We start from the raw sequence: 19,689 nt of genomic DNA, 5'->3' as shown, positions 1-19,689 counted from the left end.
AACCATTTTATCCATTGCAAGACTACGTTTGTTATTTATCGACTGGAATGCCACATGTGCAAAGTATTCTACTTTGGAAGACGATTACAAGACAGACTGGCAGAGTAGAAATATGGTATTCACACACCAACTACCCACTTTTGGAATTTCCATAATGGAATAGACCATATACCGGACACCATACGAAAAGGAAACAGGATTAAATATTTGAAATAACATGAGAACTTTTGGATTTATAAACTTTCAGCCACAAAATACCCAAGATTGAATGAGGACATTGATTTTCATTTGCTTTCTGCGTTTGGGGATAACACTGCCATTGGTGGTATAATGCCCACATACTGTAGGTGTGCTTTCCATCATGACACGCCCTCTAGCAGGTGGAGATGCGTTCACATACAGCATGTTGTTTGTAGTTTCCAACTGCCCCAAGCCGAGATTAAAGTGGATCAAAGCTGGTACCGTTCTTTGAAAAACAACAATAGACTCCTCATTTCAAAACTACAGCCCAGTTTTTTACATACAGTAACTTTAGGATGTGAAACTGCACTCCGTTAGTTAACTTTACAATTTTTTCCTCTCTTTCCCTTCCCTGTTTCAACAAGATTTTTAGTGTTCAATTATAATCACTTTTCGGTGCGCAATCTGGATTGGATCCAGTTGTAACTTGGTTTGACGTTACAGTTTGTCAGCCTGCATACAAAATAAGAAGAAGACGTTTGACGGAGATATGCCATTTTGTTCATTCTTTATCATTAGTTTATATCTGGGGGCCATTTCAGGATTACGGCTGTTTTTTTATTGGTCCGCTGCACCTTCTAAAAATATAATTTATCAAGAAAATGAAAAAAACAACAACAACAAAAATGGAAAATTCAGCAGTAATTTTACACTGATGAAGTGAAAATATTAAGAAAAAAAGTTTACATTTTACGAGAATAAAAATAGTGATTTTAGTGAATTTAGTAGCATAAACCTACATTATTAAAGAATGATGTGTTTTATTTAAAGTTGTAATATTATGAAAGACAAACAAAACAACATATGAAGTTGCAATATTTGGAAAATTAGATTGCAGAAAAACCTATTATGTTATAATGGGAGTATAAAGTCCAAATATTACGGCAATAAAATCATAATTACGAGAAGAACATTTACAAGAAGCAAGTTGAAATAGTTGGAAAATGAAAAAAAAAAACCAACAGCAGAAATGGAAAAAAACAGATGTAATTTTTCAAGAATAAAGTCAAAATCTAAAAAAAGAAGTCATATTCTAATGAGAGAAGTGACAGTTTTATGAGAATAAACTCATACTATTAGGAGGAAAAAATAATGTCATTTTAGTAGCATAGAGTTGAATAGTTTTAAAGTCATAATATTATGGGAAACAAACAAAACAACCAGTAAAGTTGTCATTTTGGAAAAGTAGATTTGGGAAAAAGTTCTAATAGTATGGGAATAAAATGATAATACTACAAGATGAAAATTTCCAAAGATTATTTATGAAAAAAATTTAAATTTTTGGAAAATTTGAAAAAAACCCCAGCAAAAACGGAAGAGCAAAGACCGAAGTTCATGCTAATAGTAGGCTTTTCCACCTATATCACAAAGCTGAGACGCAGTTTTTTCTTTAAATATATGTAAGTTATTAGCATATCTACTGTACTGTACATGTGTTGCTTTAAAACATATCAAAGTGGTCCTTGCCTCCTTTCATTTTTCAGTATGTGGCCCTCGCTGGATAAAGCTTGGATGCCACTAGTTCAATGTTGAATTTGTACGTTTCATCTTCAGCTGAAAAAGTTTGGGAAACTAAACCTTGGACAGAAAGTTGCACACAAACAAATGAAGACATAACCTCCACCATGGAGGTACAATATGTACTTGTCATAGCCCTGTGACACATAAGAAATGGACATTTAAGCACCAGCCATTGTTTATGTTGCTCTTCCTCTCAAGGAGCACCAGAGACAGCGATGCAGACGAGGACGAGGACGAGCGCCGGGTGAGCCGAGGATGTACCCTGCAGTACCAGCGGGCCCTTGTCAAAGTTCTGACCCAGTTCCACACCACATCCACGGAGGGCACGGACCAAGTCATCACCATGCTGGGACCCGAATGGCAGGTGGATGTCACGGACCTGGTACAGGACTCGCTGAAGGTGGCAGACCCTCGGATAGCAGAGCTGGTGGACAGGACGGTCCTGGTGGGCCTGGAGCTGGGCTCCACCGTCTTGAAGGTATCGACTAACTCACTTTGGGTGTATTTTTATTGTCGTTTGAAGTCTTTGGAAAACTTTAGTCTCAACATTGGAACGTCTTGCAAGTACACATATCGGAATTCAACCAAAATCTTCTGGAAAGAACTTTATTGTCAACATTGGGACCTTTGATATGTCCCCTAAAGTTGTGCAATTTGGAATTCAACCATAATCTTTCCGATAAAGTCTAAAACAGCGGTCACCAACACGGTGCCCGCGGGACCCCTACGACCACACGAGGCGCCTGCAAGCCTGCTTTTCGTTGAGGTTTTCAGTTAATAATGTGAGCACACTCGAAAGAAATGCAATCTGAAACCCAAAATGGGAGTTGTGGATACCAGCATTTTGTTAATGTTCTGGTAAAACAAGCATATTCGCTTTGTTTGAGTTGAAATAAGCTAGGAAGATAAATGTTCATTTTGTAAAAGTAGCTCTCACAATTAAAAACACTGGGGACCCCTGGTCTAAAAGAACTTCGGAGTTTGAACTGCTGTCATCCATGAGATTGATTGAGACCTCCCTTTAGTTTTAAATTCTGTGCTTTGCTTTTTCTCTGGCTTTTTGTGGCATTTTTTTTCAAAAGCATTAATTCAGCAAGGACTATTATCAACAACGTGACAAGAGAAGAACAGCTTAGCATTAGCCTAAAACCCAACGCAGTGGAACTTGCACAACAACTCCGACTTCTTGTGTGACATCAGGAAAGCCGTGACCACATTGCAAGTTTTCACAATATTTATTCAGAAGTAGTGATGTGAGACTCAATTCCTTCTCCCGACTCAAGTTTTTATGAGTCACTCGCTAAACGGAACCGTGAATGCGCGATTCACTCCAGTCAGGTGTCACAGCGCGCATGCACAAAACAAAAGACGTCACACAGAGACTCCCATGTATGCACCAAACAAACACTAAGCAAGCACTAAGCATGAAGAATATTGAGATGGTTCGCCCGTTGCAGCGATACGTTGGGATGTGGCAGATCAGCCCCTTCAACAAATGCAAGAAAATGGCCCAAACTTAATAAAGCGCCTTTCTACACCGTTTTTGGAGGCTGGTTTCACCGCGGGAGTCCACAGCATTATGGCACAGCATAAAAGTAAAATGATGTTATAATGTTCAAAGACAATCCAAAGTATTTTTTCAGTCTTTCCTGTGAAAGGCAATCCTGGAAGATCTTGCTTGGACTGTAAACCGGTTGGTACGATTCCATCCAGAACATGAATGAGGCGTCTTCCCCGTTCTCTCTTGCCACATCCAATATGGCGGTGACGACGACGTATGATTCAGCGCTCAATGCGGCGTCAACGTCACCCGAGACAATCACACATGTGCAACAAGTCCACCTACCCGATTCATAAACCCATGACCCAGCACCACTCGCTAAACCCGTGAGCTCACGTCAGGTTCACGATTCACTTGTCGGCACCCTCATGCCGGCGTTGGTGAGTGAGTCTCGGTTCACGAGTGCCCAGGTTCTTCGAGTGCTCTGCTCAGCGTTAGCCAGCAAGCAACTCAGACAGGAACAGGAAGTGGAAAGGACAGTTCAGGACAGCAGTAGATGTTTTGCTTTTTCCACGGGGGTAGTGCATTTATACAAATGCACTTGGAGTAGGAGTTGCACAATTAATGCCATGTTACCTGGTTTCCTTTTTAATGTAGCTGGCGGCAGCAGGGGAAGTGAACGAGTTAACAGAGGCGAATACCTGCGAGTCACAGTTCAGTAAAAAACTTGAGGGGTTTGAACAACTCGATCAATACACGACCATCTGTATTGTGAAAGAAGGACTAGCCTCAACAATGTGCGTAGAGAAGAAGAAAAGCTTAGCATGAGGCCAAAACCCAACGCAGCAGAATTTCTTAAGTTGTTAAGCTGAATCGAACATAAACTCAAAGTCTGAACCATTTTGTGTGACAGCAAACGAGAATGTCCGGCCTTATGATGGTGATACCATCTCATGGGCCTCCACGCTCGCCAGGTGGTTTTGAGTAAGCTCACAAAGGGTCAAAGAATGTTTGCTTCAACTCTTAGTAGTTTTTTTATTATAAATGTTGAATTCAGACTTTATGCTTTTGCATGAGGACAAATGGCCAGAAAATAGCATAAAGACGATGGCCACACTGTTTGAGTAGAGATGTGCTTGGTAAATAAAGTAGTATACAATTTAAATGTTGCCAGTCGTAAATAAAACACAAATAGTTGACTGCTCTAAGAGTGATGAAAGTTGGACACCCCTGCAACCTGGACACTCAATTTATTCTCTTTTAAGTTAAGCAGAACACATTTCTATTTAATATATATATTTATTTATCTAACTTTATTCCCAATTTTGTTATCTTGAGCTAAAAAATAATTATTGAACAGTTTATTTCTCATGTATTATTATTACAGTGTTCCCTCGCTCCGTCACGGTTCACCTTTCCCGGACTTGCTGTTTCGCATGTTTTTTTAGTGTTATTTTAGTGGGGGTTTTTTTACAGTGTATGAACGTGCATTGTGTTCTGCGTCCTGACTGGCTAAGGAAGAACCCGCCCGTTGTGTTCTGTTAGCAAACGGCTTGCAGAGACTCTGAACTGGCTGCGGCAGTGTGCAGTGATACGAAGGGAGAGAAAGTAAGGCAGGGAGATTGTGAGGTCTGATTGTTTTGCGAAGTGACCCCACCAACTGGCCGGAACTACTTTCCTCAACACTGAAAACGGACCCGAACTCGGCTCACGGGACAACGTGGGGGGAAGCTCAGTGTTGATGCACTGCCCTGCAGATGGGGACGTCATACAGCTTCATGTCATAAAGTGCGAACTATCCCTTTAAGATTTGTTAAACTCCTCCCAGTCACACAAAAACTTGAAGTCCGAACCTTGCGTGACGTCATACAAGACTCAAACATATGAAAATTCTCTATGCATGTCAAACAAATGTAATGATAAAGATTATTTCAACGTATTAGCACGTGTCAGAGTACTGCAAAAAAATTGTTAGCCTAGATGCTAACGCAACTTTAGGGGACCGCTAATGCTATAGAACACTGAAAGAGTCAATGTCACAGACGCTATTCTCCTTATTACAAGCTAGTGAGCCATCGCAGTGATTTAACGCTGTTATTTTAAGGTCAAATTCCGACATATTGTCTACATATTTCAGCTTTGCCGCCTTGTCTCTGTGTTTCTAGCAATTAACTCGGCCTTGGTCCTTGACCTTCTGTGTCGTTTTTGTCGACGCGGAAGCTGCTGTTGGTGTCAAAGTCAGCCGCAATAAAAGACGTAAAGCGCACATAAAGGCATCAGCCCAGACAGGTTCGGAGGTCCTTATAAAGCAAGTGTCGCCGGTTATGACCACGGCGCCGGTGATTTACCGACGCCTGACTGGACATTTACGGTGGGGGAGAAAAGTTACGCTTGGCGAAAGTTTTGAGCACCGTGAGAGAGATTACGTTTTAAGGCTGTCAGGAGAAAAGTAGCGGGCTGATGGATGCGCCCGCTGACGGAGAAACAGCCAGGAAAGATAGAAGTCGCTCATCCATCATTGGAAATGAGTAATTGATCATTTGTAATCTGCTGCAGGCCGTGATGAATCTAGCAGCGGGTGGAAGCGGCCATCTCGGCCCGAGAGGAATCAATCGCGTCGTCCCCAATTATTTTGACCGTCCAATCAGTTGCTGGCGGTGTCATTATTGGCTCCGCAAGCAAACGCTAACCATCTTTCTTGTAATAATACATTTTTTCTCTTCAAATTGCAAATGTATTGTCACAATATTGCGCATTTTTGTAAAAAGACAACTTTTTTTGCTTGTTAAATCTCGACTATAATCTCAAACTTCGAACCCTTTTTCTCTTTTTACCCCTTCCCATTGCAACTTTAATCTCATCCGATTAATACTTTTTTCTTGAAATATTACAATAACTATTTGTTTCCTGGTCGTGTAACAGCTTACCTTGTCGAATTTCAAGTCGATTCTCATAATGTTGTGACTTTTTGTCCATAAAATTCTGACTTTTTTCATGTAAAATGTACTCGTTTAATGTTGTGATTTTATTCTCAAAATATTATGACTTTTTTTTTGCGTACTTTTCTCATATTCTTGTGACGTCATTGTCGTAAAAGTCAGACTTTTTTCACTGAAAAATTAGGACTGTTTTCTTTCAATATTGCAATTTTATTCCCTTAGTATATATTAAAATGTTGCCCTTTTTTTGCTTGTAAAATATCATCCTTACTTGCATAAGTTTAACTTCCTTTTTTTTAAAACTTTTTTTAACTCAAAATTATGATTGAATTTTCATTTTCATTGACATTTTTTCTTATAGGTTCTTAGTATTGTATTATTTTCATAATTTTATGATTTTTTTCTTCTTTATGTTCTTGTTATAATGACTTGATTCAGATTTTTTTCACTTATAATATATTTTGACTTTTAATTTTACAATTATATTACGATTCATTTTACAATAAATGTATTTAATTTTATTTTATTTACACCTTTTTTTTATTCTAAAGGCGCATATTTACGCTCGCCATCTCTTTCCATAATATTACTTTTTCCCGATAAAAATTGTTTTTTTTTTCCTAACAACGTAAACAAATCATTTGCATGATATATTATAGCTTTGCCGTGGTTGTTATTTTTGTATTCATTACAAAATGTACAGTTAAGGGGTTATTATGGAAATAGTTGGACCCTAGAACTGATTTTTTCCAATGTTCAGTTCCTGTTGGGGAAAAAGTCCAAATCCCAACAAATGGAAAGTCATCCTGGAACGGACTGCGTTGGACTTCAGAGGTTCTACTTCATGACATCACATTGAAGTATTCAGTATTCCAAAGTAAGCCGTAAAAGACGTCACTAATTCTCCTGAAAGAGAAGAAATAATGGACGACTTGACAAATGATCACCAATTTGCCGTGAAATGTAAATCATCTCAAGACGTCTCCATTTGCTGGCCACTTGAAAAGGTTGGAGTTAATCGTCCAAGCGTCCAAGACGTCCGATTCAAACTGTCCATGGAGACAATGAGAAGCGGCTTTTGTCCGTTTCTAGTTGAGATTTCCACACAGCCCCTCCGTTCCTTTACTTCCCAACGTGCTTGATTATAATTGCAGGGAATGAGTGGCGCTATCCAAAGTTTCAACCCAAAAGGACTTGATTGCCTCTCAGCCACCAGCCTTTATTTGCTTTGTTTGAGCAAAAATAAATCACCTTATTTTCACATGACAAGCGTCCTGACACACCATTGGGGGAAAAAGGCAAAAAAAGATCAATTCATCCCTGCACACTTACTGGAAATGTAATCAGGTGTTCTCTCTCGGGTTCAGTGAGTGAGACGTGCTGTCATGCTGCAAATCTTGAATCTTATGATTCGATTGTTTTATTTTTTTTAAATGTTCAATTAGGTTCTGTCGAAGACAAAACACAATTTCAACGGGAGGGAGGTCTTATTTTAGTTTTTATCCACTGGCAACTGAACGGGAAAGGAGAAAGCTCTTTATCGACGTGGCTGTGCGCATGCTAATCATCAGCAACAAAGTCCTCGCTTTAACTGATGTTTTCGCCGTTTGGACGACCGTGGACGTCACCACAGCAAACGTCAGCGCCTTTAGCGCTTTTCACTGCTTTCCTGCCTGAATTCTGGCATCATTGTTACGCTAGCTCGTATTTAGCAGCTTAAGGGAAACCAAGTGTAGTTGTCCTTGGTAAACCAAAACATGAAATACATTCATTTGACAGTTTTACCACTTGGAATCTGACTAATATAGTCTTGTGTAATGGCTTTTTTTTTCGATTAAAGGTCATCCCAGAAAGCCTTTTTTGTCTTTAAACACATACTGAGGACATACAGCGTCCCTCAAGCTAAATTCAAGCCCGATATCAAATAACAATGATGTCATTTGTATTTGTTCCCAATCAATAAAACAGTCGTCCCTCATTTATTGCGGTTAATTGGTTCCAGACCGGCCGCAATAAGTGAAGTTGGATTCAATATTAATAAACGGACTATTTTTTTTATTGTTACAGCATAGAAAACCTGTTTATGACTTTATAAATACGGTTTTTACCATTATTAGAGCCATGTAGACATGAAATAACACCCCGATAGTCACCTTTACATGCCTCTTATTCTTTGTTTACACCACATTGCGCAACACAGACTACAGGATCACTGCAGGGACATAAGAGACGGCCGTTGCTAGCATAGCAAGCTACAGAGCTAGTTAGTTAGCCTCTCCAATTTAATTTAATTTTATTTGAACATGCATACAAGTTACAATGGAATACATCACATCGTTCAATTGGCAGTTCCACATGTCCAAAAGCAGGAAGAAGTCCTCTTTTCTTCCAACTACTTTCCCATAAAATTGGCACTTTTTTTCTCATAAAATTGTGGCTATTCTTTACTGGTGTTATGACTTTTTCTTAAAATATTATGTCTTTTTTTATATCAAAGTATGACTATAGCATAATAGTACACCGTGTTATCTGGTCTATAAATCTCTCAGGAGTATAAGTTGCATCAGTCAAAAAATACGCTATGAAGAGGAAGAAAAAACATAATTAAAGGGTACTGGACAATAACTGGCATTTAGCACTATTTATGATGGCGCTATCATCAGAGCGAGTGTACTGGCACAACATTAAATCCACATGAGAAGAAGAGGAAGGCAGCGCGAGGGAGCAATGTTTACACCAGCAAGAACACAAACTAAAGCTACACAAGCGGAAATAAGTCATATTTTTGAAGTATATGGATACAATAAAAACTTACCTGTTTAATAAATGTCAAGTAAGACACATGATATGACGCCTGGATGCATCGCGGTGTGTAGAAACGTATCAAACAGATGGATTTTAACATTATTCCCAAATGAATGAAAATAGACTGAAAAGTATATGTGTGTATTTAGTTAGTCAGTGACTGACACAGCAGCTACAATCTCCAAGCTGGATGTAATTAGTGTCCTCATGAAACAACACTGCTGTCTAAAATAGCCCATTTCTCAGTCCACACAGGTATCATGTGATTATAGTTGCACATCACTTACAGACACAGGTATCATGTGATTATAGTTGCACATGACTTACAGACACAGGTATCATGTGATTATAGTTGCACATGACTTACAGACACAGGTATCATGTGATTATAGTTGCACATCACTTACAGACACAGTCTCCAAAGCAGAAGGGTATTCAAGTATTCCGTAACAAAAAGCGTATGGTATCTCTGCATCCTTCAGTTTGTGTGCAACTGTTTGACAACAAGCTCAATTCAATGAATTATTGTGACCACTAGGTGTCGCCAAAAACCCAACCGCCACCCCACTTCTTATATATACATTACATACATGCTGTGTATATTTTGATATTGTAAGTCGCACCTGACTAAGTCGCAGGGCTAGCCAAACTATGCTAAGAAGTGTGACTTATAGATCAGAAAATACGGTATTACAAATTTTTAAGTAGGACTTTTTTAATCATAAAAAGTAAGTTGTTATTCTTTTCATTGTGGCTCTGGTCGTCCTTGCGAGGCTGTTGTGTTGATGTATTTTGAACATGCATGCGCGTGTATTATTCATATGAAATAATAATGACTTCCTATGACAAAGCAACCATTGTTGTCTTCCCTGTGTTGACAGTCCTCATAAAGGTGAAAGCTCTCCTAAGAGAGTGTTATTGAAGTGACTCCGACACCAGTGTTGCTTCCAGGGGGATGCTTGTGTGGCGGGCGCCGTGGGGAGGTTTATTTTGCGGTTGTTGCCCTCGCTCGCCGTGCAAAGCAGGGAGCGGCGTAATTGCCTGAAAAGTTTACGGGGGTTGTAAAAGAAGAAGGCGGAGGGGTCGCACTATGCTGTTTTTTTTTCCTCTCCGCAGGTATTACGTTTGTATTTCATCAGCGGGTCCGAGTTTGGCGGCAGCTGCCTTGCCAGCATCAAGAGGCCGTGCTTGATGGCGTTAATTACGCTGAAGGAGTTGAGAAATGTCTGTCGCGAAGGCTTGATGCGTCGGCTGTTTAGTCACTTGAGTCGGCGACGAGCACAACAGTTGAAGAATTGTAAAATTGCTTTTTTGGGATGAGCACACAAATGTCGTATTGCAATCCATAGAACAGTACAACAAATCACTGTATTCTTAAAAGTAATGTCGGACCACTCAATGGACAGAAGTAGCACATCGTCATATAACAAGGAAGACATATTATATGGCAAAAGATGCTAGGTAGTCATAATATTACGATAAAAAAATGTAATTTTAAGAGAATAGTTGTACTGCAATAAGAATAAACTCATTCTACAGTCGTCCCTCGTTTATTGCGGTTAATTGGTTCCAGACCCGACTGCGATAAGTGAATTTCCGCGAAGTAGGATTCAATACAGTGTTCCCTCGTTTATCGCGGGGGATAGGTTCCCAAAATAGCCCCCTATAGGTCAAATTCGCAAAGTAGCCAACTTTATTTTTTTACAATTATTCTAAATGTTTTAAGGCTGAAACCCGTCACCATACACTTTATACACTTTACTTGGACAGACATTAACATGTTCTCACATTTTTCTTTTGTTTAACACTCAAAGTTCAAACTTTCATTTAATGATCAACCTACGACGTTGGACACAAGAAATTAAGAAGTGACTCACGCGTATTTCACTCCTCTTCGTACTGGTTCCGCTCCGCTGAGGTGTTTTTGTATCCTTGTTAAAACATATTGTTGCTGTCGTCCTATTTTCCTCCTCCTCCTCGAACCGAAGATTAATTTAATCTGTAACGGCGCCCTACAGCCGCATAACTTCTGTCTTCCTTCAGCATGTCCAGAAGTCCAACTTTTTGTGTGATGGTTTGCTTCCTCTGTCTTTTAGGTGTAGAACGTTTTGTCGACATGGTGGGTTTTGTTTTGTTTTGTTTTGTTTTGACTTCCGAGTCCCTGCAAGTTTGCTAGCGATCACACAACAGGAAACGGGCAGTGCGGCACGAAGGAGATGGATTGACAATGCTCGACAGCCAATCAGGATGCAGAAGACAATGGGCGGGTTCTCCCTTAAGCAATCTGGGCGCAGAACACAATTCGCATTCATACATTGTAAAAAAAAAAAAAAAAAAAGCACTAAAATTGCACTAAAAAATCTTGTGCTACAGCAAGGCCGCGAAAGGTGAACTGTGATGGAGCGAGGGAACACTATTAATAAATGGAATATTTTCATAGTTGGCGCATAGAAAACTTGTTTATGACTTTGTAGATACAATTTGTAACATTATTAGGGCCCTGTAGACATGAAATAACACCCCTATAGTCACCTTTACACTCCTATTTTTCTTTGTTTACATCACATTGCCCAACTGTAATGTGCAGGCTGTGATGATTTGTCTGACACTTGTCTGGATCCCAGTATGCAGAGGCGTACACCAGTTGTGAATGAAATTGTCTTTTTAATACGACTGCATAACAGTACAGAAACAAAAAACTACGATGCCATGGAAAGAAAAGGGCATCGCGGAAAAATGGAAAAATATGCAACTGAAAGGAATACCAAAGCTGGTCAGGCGGAGCTACAAACAAAGCCTTGGGGAAAAACCAGGCAGGACTGGATGGCCAACGGCAGCAGCACAGATCTTGGCTTGGAGGTTCTGCCACGAGGAATCATCGAGTGCCATCCAGTCGCCACAGGTGAGCTAAAAAGAAGTGACAATGAGGCACAGCTGTGCCTGTTCTGTAGCTCCGCCCAACTAGAGATCACCTGGGTCTGTGTGATGACACAAAAGCAGAAAAATGAACAAGGGAAAGGAAATAAGCCACAAATAATAACCTGAACCCAAAATGTAAAGCTGGTGTCTACGCCAGGCGTGACACAGGCTAGAAGACCACTGCAGGGACATAAGAGACGACCGCTGCTTTACCAAGCTAAATGGTTAGCTTCCAGTTTTTATTCTAAACTTAAGAAAGGATTTCAAACGGAGTGGGGAAGAAGGAAAAAGTCAGGAGCCAAATAGCTGGTTTTGTTGCGAGACTGAAGTTGTAATATTAAGCGCAAAAGGTCACTGCATTGTGTGAATAAAATGCCAGAAAATTGGAATAGTACTTTTACTATGACAAGATAAACGTGTAGTATTATGAGAGAAAAGTGAATGGCAGCGTGTCTACAGTAGCTCTACTGTACATATAAAGGCCTCTCGAATAGATGCCGTACTTCAAATAGAGCCTGGTACTCTCTGCAGTTGAGTAGATGATATGGCATGCACCCAAGGTTATATTGTGTTTTTCGACCCCCTCCATTATTGGCTTGTTTTTGATTTTCTGTTTATTTGGTAAGAGAGGATGTAAAGAAGCAGAGAATAAAGAGTCTGAGGTCCGTTCAAGTACGGCATGCATTGTGAACTGTTGTGAAATGACAATGACTCCAATACCCTTGCAGAGGACTGCACACACGTTTTAGATTTGAATTTCACTTTGCCATTTGCACGTATTGATTTCCATTGTGTTCACATTTTCATTTTAGCCGCTCGAATCGCCCGCGAAAATAAAACGGGCAAAGATCAATAGCGTGCAAAGCGTTGTTTACGAGACACGCTTTAACACAGGAATCGATTCCTTCCTCCGTCGCCGTCCGCGAGGCCCTGCCGCCGTCTTCACCTCCATTAGTGCCCATCCATCCCTTTCACCCAAAAGTGAAGCTATGTGACTTAGCAGAGCTCCAAAGGGAAACTCGCACTCTGAGCGCCACCCATCCGTCACGTCATGGACTTGTCCCCACATCAACTTGGAAACTTTACTCATCCTTCCTGTAAGGCCTCAGGCTGTCGCATACATACTCATGTCTCTGAGTGTGTGTGTGTGTGTGTGTATTGTTGCAGGCATGCGTGTTGCTCTGTGAAGCGTCGCTGTTTCTTTCTGGCACATGAATCCATCACAACAACATGCATATGCAAGCAGGACATGACTTCATGACTGCATCGCTTCACTTTCTTCCCTCCTCCTTGCGTCACTACTTTTCAGTTTTACACCTCAGTTTCTGACAAACGTACCGTACATGAGCGTAGATAAGAATAATTCCACCAGATAAACATTCTCACATATTATATGTCTTAATATCACCTGAAAAACATGTTTTACATTTCACAAGAATGAAGCGGCCGGGATGAGAATCAGCACTTCCAAGTCCAAGTCCATGGTTCTCGCCCGGAAAAGGGTGGAGTGCCATGTCCAGGTCAGGGATGAGATCCTGCCCCAAGTGGAGGAGTTTAGGTACCTCCGGGTCTTGTTCACGAGTGAGGGAAGGATGCAATGCGAGATCGACAAGCGAATTGGTGCGGCGTCTGCAGTGATGTGGACTATACATCGGTCTGCTGTGGTGAAGAGAGAGCTAAGCCGAAAGGCAAAGCTCGATCAACGTTCCTACCCTCACCTGTGGTCATGAGCTTTGGGTAGCGACCGAATGGACAAGATCACGGGTACAAGCGGCCGAAATGAGTTTTCTCCGTAGGGTGGCTGGGCTCTCCCTTAGAGATAAGGTGAGAAGCACTGTCATCCGGGAGAGACTCGGAGTAGAACTGCTACTCCTCCGCATTAAGAGGAGCCAGATGAGGTGGCTTGGGCATCTGGTCAGGATGCCTTCCGGACACCTCCCTAGGGAGGTGTTCAGGGCAAGTCCGACTGGTAGAAGGCCTCGGGGAAGACCCAGGACACGTTGGAGAGACTATGTCTCCCAACTGGCCTGGGAGCACCTCGGGATCCGCCGGGAGGAGCTGGACGAAGTGGCCGGGGAGAGGAAAATCTGGGCCTCCCTGCTTAGGCTGCTGCTCCCGCGACCTGATCTGGGATAAGCGGTTGAAGATGGATGGATGGATGGATAGATAAATGCATCATTTATGAGGGAACAAAGTCAGAATCTTGTAAAATCACAAGCATCACAATAATATTTTGTATTGCAAGTTTCTCCGCTGGCATGTGTGTGTCAGGTATCATATCTTACAGTCAAAGTATTGGTGCTGTCAAAAGATCCAAATCACCTGCAGAGCCGTTTCATTTCATGTGGAGACACTTGAGACAGCTCCTGCCTGGAAGTGGTTGCCTCCCACTGGACCTTTTCTTTGTTTGCTTCTGGCAATGATGGACAGACTGTCGACATAAGGATGAAACACACTCACACAACAACAACAAAGTACACTTGAATCCAAAATCATCACTGAAGACAATAAAGCTGCTGTCTCTCTTTCGCCCACGCTGTGTCCCTCATGTAGCGAGACGATAAAAGAGCCTCCTTGCCTTTATGTCCTCCCCTCCTGCAGGTGGACTCTCCTCTGGCTGTGGACGCCGTGCTGGGACAGACAGCCTTCTCTGTCACAGACGACAAGGTTTCCATCACGGAGCTCCGCGTCCACACCGTTTCTGGCCTGACCCTGTCGCTGCAGCCCAGCCCCGGCAACAGCCACACCATGGTTGCCAAGGCAACAGGCCTGCAGACGCTCACCGCTCCCAAACAGGTAGGGTGGATGATTGACAGGAAGCAAGTTTTGCTGTGCCGTGATTGAACCGTGCGCCATCCTCCGTTTGTTGGCTCAGTCTAACAGACCACACGTACTTTTTCATGTCCTGTATACTCCAGAAAGTATCTAATAATACTTTACTTACCCGCAGCAAAAAAAAATTACATTTCATTCTCATTTGAGTTTTTACTTTTTTCTTAAATTTAGTTTCTTTTTGTTTTATTTTTTGTTTCAAAAGAAAAATAACTTTAGTGGAAACCCAAGCCATGCCGAGAAGACTATCACATGCCGACTTAAGAGACTCTTGATGGTTTCACTTCCAAACTCAGAAGTTGAAATGTCCTTGTGGTATTACAAGTAAAAAAAAATAAATACATGTTAAGATGTGAAAAAATGGGTTATTTTTTCAAGAAAAATCTCACAATGTTATATGTGAGTACAATCATAATAGCACAAGACATAATATTGCAACAAATGACAACATAAAATGTCACAGTATTACAAGAATAAAGCAGAAAAAAATACAATTTATGAGAAGTAGTAGTATTACCAGAATAAAAGTGTAATAAAACTTACATTTTACAAGTAATCATTTTGCAAGACTAAAGTTGTGGTATCGGAAGAACACTTTTAATATTATTAGAGAAAAACTTGTATGCATTTGCAAATGAATGAAGTCAAATAATGTAATTATAGCCTTAAGAAATGATGTTATATATTATGTTTGCTTATTTATTATATTTATTTGCCATCACTGCAAACTTGGAAAACCATGTCATAGCGAGAGGAGCAATGCATGTCGACTTGCTGGCAATATCTGAAATGGCATTAACGCATAAGAAATGTTATTTTACAAGAAAAACCTCACAATGTTATCGAGGAAAAGGCTTCTTGAGACGTCATCTGTACTTCTGTGAAGAAAGTGTCGGACGTTTCGCTCCTCATCCGAAGAGCTTCATCAGCGAACTAATAAGTGCTGGTAGCCTAGGCCTTAAATACAGTAAGAGTGGGCGGAATTGGTGTGCCAATGCCCTCCTCCTATTGGTTCCTTACACTAAGCCTGGGCGGAGTAGTGGTATAATCCTATCCTGCTATAAACCACTATACCACTACTACGCCCAGGCTTAGTGTAAGGAACCAATAGGAGGAGGGTGTTGGCACACCAATTCCGCCCACTCTTACTGTATTGAAGGCCTAAGCTACCAGCACTTATTAGTTCGCTGACGAAGCTCTTCGGATGAGGAGCGAAACGTCCGACACTTTCTTCACAGAAGTACAGATGACGTCTCAAGAAGCCTTTTCCTCGATGGACAACTCCTGTACGACTGAGAGCCTACACAGACTCACAATGTTATGTGAATATAATCAGAACAGTACGAGAAAAAGTTGTATTACAAGACACGCTGCAAAAAGGGCTGGCCAAATACAAGATCAAAGGACTTTTGGAAACAACTACTTCAAACTAGTGAAATGATCTGTCCATGCAGCAAGTCAATTTTACTTGGTAAGAAGTTGTAAATTAAGATTTCTTTATCGAGAAATAAGCAGGACGGAAATCCTGGTTTTAAGATTTTTATATCTAAGCAAGACCTTAAGATGGAATACTTAGCTTTTTGGATACTTTTCTACCTTATGGCAACTGATAAAAAGTCAAATGTTCCTAAAATAAGAAATATGAACACATGTTTAAGTGAAAATTACCTCACACTTGGCAGTAGGCATCCTTCTGTCTCAAGAGACGCACATAGCAGGAGCACGGTGGGTGAAGTGACACAATAACGGTGACTGGGTGAAGGGACGGCGGATCAAACCGCCAGCTTTCCAGTTTCTGGACCCAACGTAACACCTAATACTCGTGTAAAGTAATAAAGCTGCATCCTGAAACTAGTTGACAGATCTTGAAATAAGCCTAAATCCATCTAAAATGCAAAAAAGGGCTTGCCAAAAAGGAGATAAACAGACTAGATATTAACACTAGTGAAATGATCTGTCTATGTTGCTAGTTAATTTTACTTGATAAAACATCCTGTGTTGTGGAATCTTTAAACAAGATTTTATTTGTTAGGAAAATAACTTATTTTGAGAGTTATTTGCTCAATTTTAACATTTCTGAACTAAACTAGACAAAAAGTAATCCCTCATTCTAAAATGAAGCTTCTACTATAAAGTCAATGAGTAAATCACCCTTAAAACTAGGGGAATTATCTAAGATGTCTAGAAATATGATTTTAAATCTTGGCAAGTGGCAAGTCTTTTGCAGTGCGTATTACAAAAAAATGACAACATAAAGAAGTCACAATATCGTAAAAACAAAGTTGTTATATTACCAGAAAAAATTGAGAATTTAGGAGAAACGATAGTATTACCAGAATAAAAATGACCTCAAACTTACAGTTTAGGAGAAAAAAGTAAGAGAATAAATTTGTATCACAAGGACATTTTCATTTATAATATTCTAAGAATTAAATGAATAAAGTCAAAATATTAAACTACAGAGTCTTAAAGAACCTGTAGATCAGGGGTCACCAACGTGGTGCGTAGCTCTTGGCCATTTTCATTTTGTAAAAGTAGCTCTAACAAGGAAAAACGTTGGTGACCCCTGGTGTAGATGAATTGATTTGCACTGCAGTAATGATTGACATACATTTTGTCAGTCAGGAGTCACTGACAAGCCAGCCAATGACAGTGCGAGAAGGCGGGACTTCATGGGAAAACCATGTCATAGTGAGAGGCGTAGTAATACACGTCGACTGAGTTAACTGCTTTACTGCAGTTAAGCAAAAAATGAGTAATTGTTACTTTTGTAACGTGTTACTCCCAACTCCACAAGTACACTGCATGAAGTTTACATCTAAAAGTTCATTTGGTTTGCGTACAGTTTGTGTCTTCACATTGACGTTTTTTCTCACAAACGAGCACACAATTCTTCCAGGAAGCAAACATTTGACCGCTACAAGCACAATCCAGGTGCTTTTGTGATATAAAATACCATCTGCCGTGCATCCGTTTTCCCTGCCGAGAACACGTGCCATGTTGTTTTTGGGGCTGTCGAAGAAGCGTCCACGCCTCTGCGACGTATCCGACTTTAATGTCGCACCGTGGGGCCTCCCGAGAAGCGGCACGTCACATTCCGCGTATTATTCAAAGCGTTTCTTCAATCTGTCGCGCTGATACGACGGGCCAGAGCAGCGAGTGAGGTTAGCAAAGGTAACTCACGGTTCAGCTCATCACTTGGCTGTCATGAAGGCGGGTTGCTTCCCGACACGTGTCGCCGTGGTAGCACACCATGTCGGCCTAACCTTTTTGTGGATTGAGATGGGATTAGAATGTGTACACTTTGGGAGTTTTAGCGGTGAATTCGGTACACCGTGCAATGCTTTCATGTTCCCCTGATGAGAGAAACTTCCAGTGCTCACTACCTCTGAAGCTTTCCCACTGAAACCAGGTACTACTACTGTAGGTACTATTTCTAGTATGTCATCAGATGTGAGCTTCCAACCATACTATGTCCATATCATATGCTTGACGTTAGCAACTGCTGCTAGAAATGACAAAAATCAACACACGGGCTAACATTAGCTTTTCCTGTTGCTGCAGTATTATGGGCGCCACACACGAGAGGCGACATCGCCTCTACTCCATTCATTGTCAATGGAACCTGCGTGATAGGGCGATTATCGCGTGTCACCGTCCAGCCAAGTGGCGCAAAATGCATGTGAAGGTTTGTGTACGTGCGTGTTCGTGCACACGCGGACTTGCGACGTGATCCTAAAATGTTGAAAAATGTTCAACTTTTAATCGCTGTCGCCCAGATGAGGCCCAATCAGCGGGAGTTTCACTGACCAATGAGCAGAGAGGATGCTAATAAGTACGCTACCTGCCGTGTCAGGTTTCCCAGCGCTATTTGACATTTGTAAAAAAGGAATATAGAGATATAAAGAAAAAAGCAGCAGTGTGGGAACTCGTTGGTGCCAGAGTAAACATAGCGGGTAATTTTACATTTGTTTACACGGACATTTATGTAAGTTTATCTTCAATACTAGCAAGACAGCCAATCAAAAGCGTGGGAGACTCGTACAATTCGCTCTGGAATGCTCAACCTCGCCTCCCATGTGCATGGTTTGCTACACGTTGGCGATGAGTCGTTTGTCGTCTGCGGCGTGTGGCACCCATTAGACTCCACAGTCTCCACTTGGTTGCAGCGCTCCATTTTCTCGCAGCCCTCAATCTGCTCTTGGATAAAATTGGTCTTGAGATCCTTATTCTCTTCTATTGTTGTTGTTAGCATGTCTTCTTTCTAGTGTTGTCTTCAATTTGGGGGTTTTCATCGTTCCCCGCACACTGAGGCGAGTAGAGCCAAGTCGGTTCCGTGCGATGGAAAAGCACTCAACTTTCTCAGTGTCCTCAGTCTCCTCTTGGATAAAATTGCTCTTTTAGACCCTCCTTTTCCTTTATTGTTGTTTTTTGTCACCTTGTCTCGACTGATGCGTTCAACGTGGCTGGGTTTTTGCAGTTTATACAAACCAAGGCAAGTAGCGGCCCGTTTTCTCGCTGCCTTCATATCTCTTCTTGGATAAGATTGGTCTCCCTCATCTCAAAACCCTCATTCCCTCATTGCTATTGACTGATGCCGTTTTTGCAGCTTCTGCAAACCTATGTGAGTGGCGCTCCTTTTTTGTCGCTACCTTCAGTCGCCTCTTTGATAAAATTGCTCTGGAGACCCTCATTCTTATCCACGGATGTTTGTTGTTAGCATCGGCTGATGTGTTCAAAGTGGCTGGGTTTGCAGTTTTTGCAAAGCTCGGAGAATAGAACTCAATTTTCTCGCCGCCCTCAGTCTCCTCTCGGATAAATTTGGTCTTCCTAACATCTCAGCATCCTCGATCTCCTCTATTTTTGTTGATTGTGTCTCCTATCCAGTGATGTGTTCAACACGGCAGGGTTTGTACCAGTTTTTCCAGTCCC

At 41.2% G+C, this 19,689-nt stretch overlaps 1 protein-coding gene across 2 annotated transcripts in view; it reads left to right on the top strand.

Annotated features, from left to right (window-relative positions):
* tmem132e (transmembrane protein 132E) overlaps positions 1–19,689 on the top strand; it is a 496,716-nt gene that overhangs the window by 468,909 nt on the left and 8,118 nt on the right. For both annotated transcript variants that reach the window (XM_054754825.1, XM_054754824.1), the window contains exons 7-8: positions 1,960–2,239; positions 14,527–14,721. In XM_054754825.1, coding sequence (XP_054610800.1) covers positions 1,960–2,239; positions 14,527–14,721 — 475 coding nt within the window. The remainder of the gene's footprint in view (positions 1–1,959; positions 2,240–14,526; positions 14,722–19,689) is intronic.

Source organism: Dunckerocampus dactyliophorus, chromosome 16 (assembly GCF_027744805.1).
Source record: "Dunckerocampus dactyliophorus isolate RoL2022-P2 chromosome 16, RoL_Ddac_1.1, whole genome shotgun sequence".
In the NCBI taxonomy this organism is placed as follows: domain Eukaryota; kingdom Metazoa; phylum Chordata; class Actinopteri; order Syngnathiformes; family Syngnathidae; genus Dunckerocampus; species Dunckerocampus dactyliophorus.
This window is presented reverse-complemented; position numbering and strand designations above follow the sequence as displayed.